Consider the following 2,336-nt stretch of genomic DNA (forward strand, 5'->3'; position numbering starts at 1 on the left):
CATTGCCCTCTCACTCCCCCGCCACTCTCACTCCCCCATTGCCCTCTCACTCCCCCGCCACTCTCACTCCCCCGCCACTCTCACTCCCCCGCCACTCTCACTCCCCCGCCACTCTCACTCCCCCGCCACTCTCACTCCCCCGCCACTCTCACTCCCCCGCCACTCTCACTCCCCCGCCACTCTCACTCCCCCGCCACTCTCACTCCCCCGCCACTCTCACTCCCCCGCCACTCTCACTCCCCCCGCCACTCTCACTCCCCCGCCACTCTCACTCCCCCGCCACTCTCACTCCCCCAGCTCACTCTCGCCCCCCCCGCTCACTCTCGTTCCCCCCATTTCCCCCGCCACTCTTGCCCTCCCGCAGTCTCGCTCCCCCCCCACTCTCGCTCCCCCAGTTCACTCTCGCTCCCCCCATTCCCCCCTTCACTCTCGCTCCCCCCCCATTCCCCCCTCACTCTCGCTCCCCCCATTCCCCCCTCACTCTCGCTCACCCCCCATTCCCCCCCTCACTCTCGCTCACCCCCCATTCCCCCCTCACTCTCGCTCCCCCCCATTCCCCCCTCACTCTCGCTCCCCCCATTCCCCCCTCACTCTCGCTCCCCCCATTCCCCCCTCACTCTCGCTCACCCCCCCATTCCCCCCTCACTCTCGCTCCCCCCATTCCCCCCCTCACCCTCACTCCCCCCCCATTCCCCCCCTCACTCTCGCTCCCCCCCCACACTCTCGCTCCCCCCCCACACTCTCGCTCCCCCCCCACACTCTCGTTCCCCCCCCCTCACACTCAGTCCCCATTACCTGGTATTTGGGCGCGTTGTTACACTGCGGGAAGCTGCCGGCCGCTTCCCCGCTGTGCAGGAGATTGTTGTCCACCAGGTTCCAGCCCCAGCTCTGGTCGTCGCTGCCCAGCAGGGCCACATAGCCCTGGCACTGGAGCGGGGCGCGGCGGGTGGCCACCCCGATGACAGCCACGGTGCCCAGGGGTCCCTCCCACCAGATCTCCCAGGCGTGGCGGCCCTCGCTGAAGCCGAGGTGGGCCCGGGCGCCGTCCGTGCTCTGAGCGATGGGGTTACGGTGCAGGGTGAAGCCGTTGCGCTTGATGTAGATATTGCGGGAGCAGTCGGCCGAGCTCCAGGCGTGTCGCAGGGCCCGGACCTTGGCCTTGTAGCTGCTCAGGTTACACAGGATGTCCGAGCCGAGCGCCTCCTCGCTCAGCAGCCGGCTGCACACACTCCGCCAGACCTCACTGTTCTCGTCGGCCTCCAAGCAGCGGTGCCAGTGGCGGCAAACCAGCGAGCAGCTCAGCAGCTCGGGCAGCTCCAGGTAGGAGAAGAGCAGCTCCAACACCCGGGCCGGCAACTTCCCGGCCGCCATCTTAGACCCCGCGCGCGGCCGGGGGCGGCAACGAGTGCGCGCGCGCGGCCCGGACGGCTACGAGTGCGCGCGCGCGCGGCCCGGACGGCTACGAGTGTGTATGCGCGGCCCGGACGGCAACAAGTGTGTGTGCGCGCGCGCGGTCGGTGGGCAACGAGTGCGCCCGCGCGCGGCCCGGCCAGCAACGCGTGCGTGCGCGTGACCCGGCCGGCCACGTGTGTGCGCGTGCGCGCGGCCAGGTCGGCCACGAGCCCGCGCGCTCACAGGCCCGGTCGGCGACGAGTGCGCATGCGCGCGGCCCCGTCCACACCGCGTGCGCGACCCCGCCGCTGCGCGCTCCGCCCTCATGACGTCATGCCAGTGCCCCGCGATGTCGTCACGGACGAGGACGGCGTGCGTTGCCAGCGCGCCCGTGACCCCACCTCCCCACCCCCCCCCCCACGTTGCCAACCCTCCAGGATTGCCCGGGAGTGTCTTGGTCTTATTTGAGGATTCATCTTCCCAGCCAAACCTTTCCGGCTGCGAACAACAGCAACTGAACAAGGAGCTTCACTTTTAAGTTCTTCGAACCCATGTTGAGTAACTATCAGACAATGGAGGCCTTGTGGTGCAGTGAGTGGCGTCGCTGCCTCTCAGTCAGAATGTGAGGGTTCAGGTCCCACTCCAGGGCCTGATGGCCAAGGAAGGTGCAGGATAACGCGCGCGACCAGAACAGGCCAAGCGCCAATCCAAATGTTGGGATGGTGTTGGTTGAAGAACGTGTCTGTTAAATAAATCTTTGTAGCCTCCTGTATGTTAACAGTTAAGTCTTTATTACCAACTTGTAACTTTCTACAAATATACAGTAAAGGGGACAGTTATGGAAATATTTCCATTTCATGGACGTCTACAGCACAAGGAGGAGGCCATTCGGCCCATCGGGTCTACACCGTCAACAAAGATCTGACGACGCTAATCCGATTTTC

The 2,336-nt window shown here is 65.9% G+C and overlaps 1 protein-coding gene across 1 annotated transcript; it reads right to left on the minus strand.

Annotated features, from left to right (window-relative positions):
* Window positions 1–795: 795 nt before the first annotated feature.
* Window positions 796–1,382, minus strand: fbxo45 (F-box protein 45; the record flags this gene model as incomplete). The annotated part of the gene is made up of 1 exon (XM_078536945.1): window positions 796–1,382. A coding segment is annotated over exon 1 (576 nt), but the record flags the coding sequence as incomplete, so codon positions are not given.
* Between the last annotated feature and the right edge of the window lie 954 nt (window positions 1,383–2,336).

The sequence above is a fragment of the Cetorhinus maximus genome, unplaced genomic scaffold, assembly GCF_964194155.1.
Source record: "Cetorhinus maximus unplaced genomic scaffold, sCetMax3.hap1.1 HAP1_SCAFFOLD_1689, whole genome shotgun sequence".
In the NCBI taxonomy this organism is placed as follows: Eukaryota; Metazoa; Chordata; class Chondrichthyes; order Lamniformes; family Cetorhinidae; genus Cetorhinus; species Cetorhinus maximus.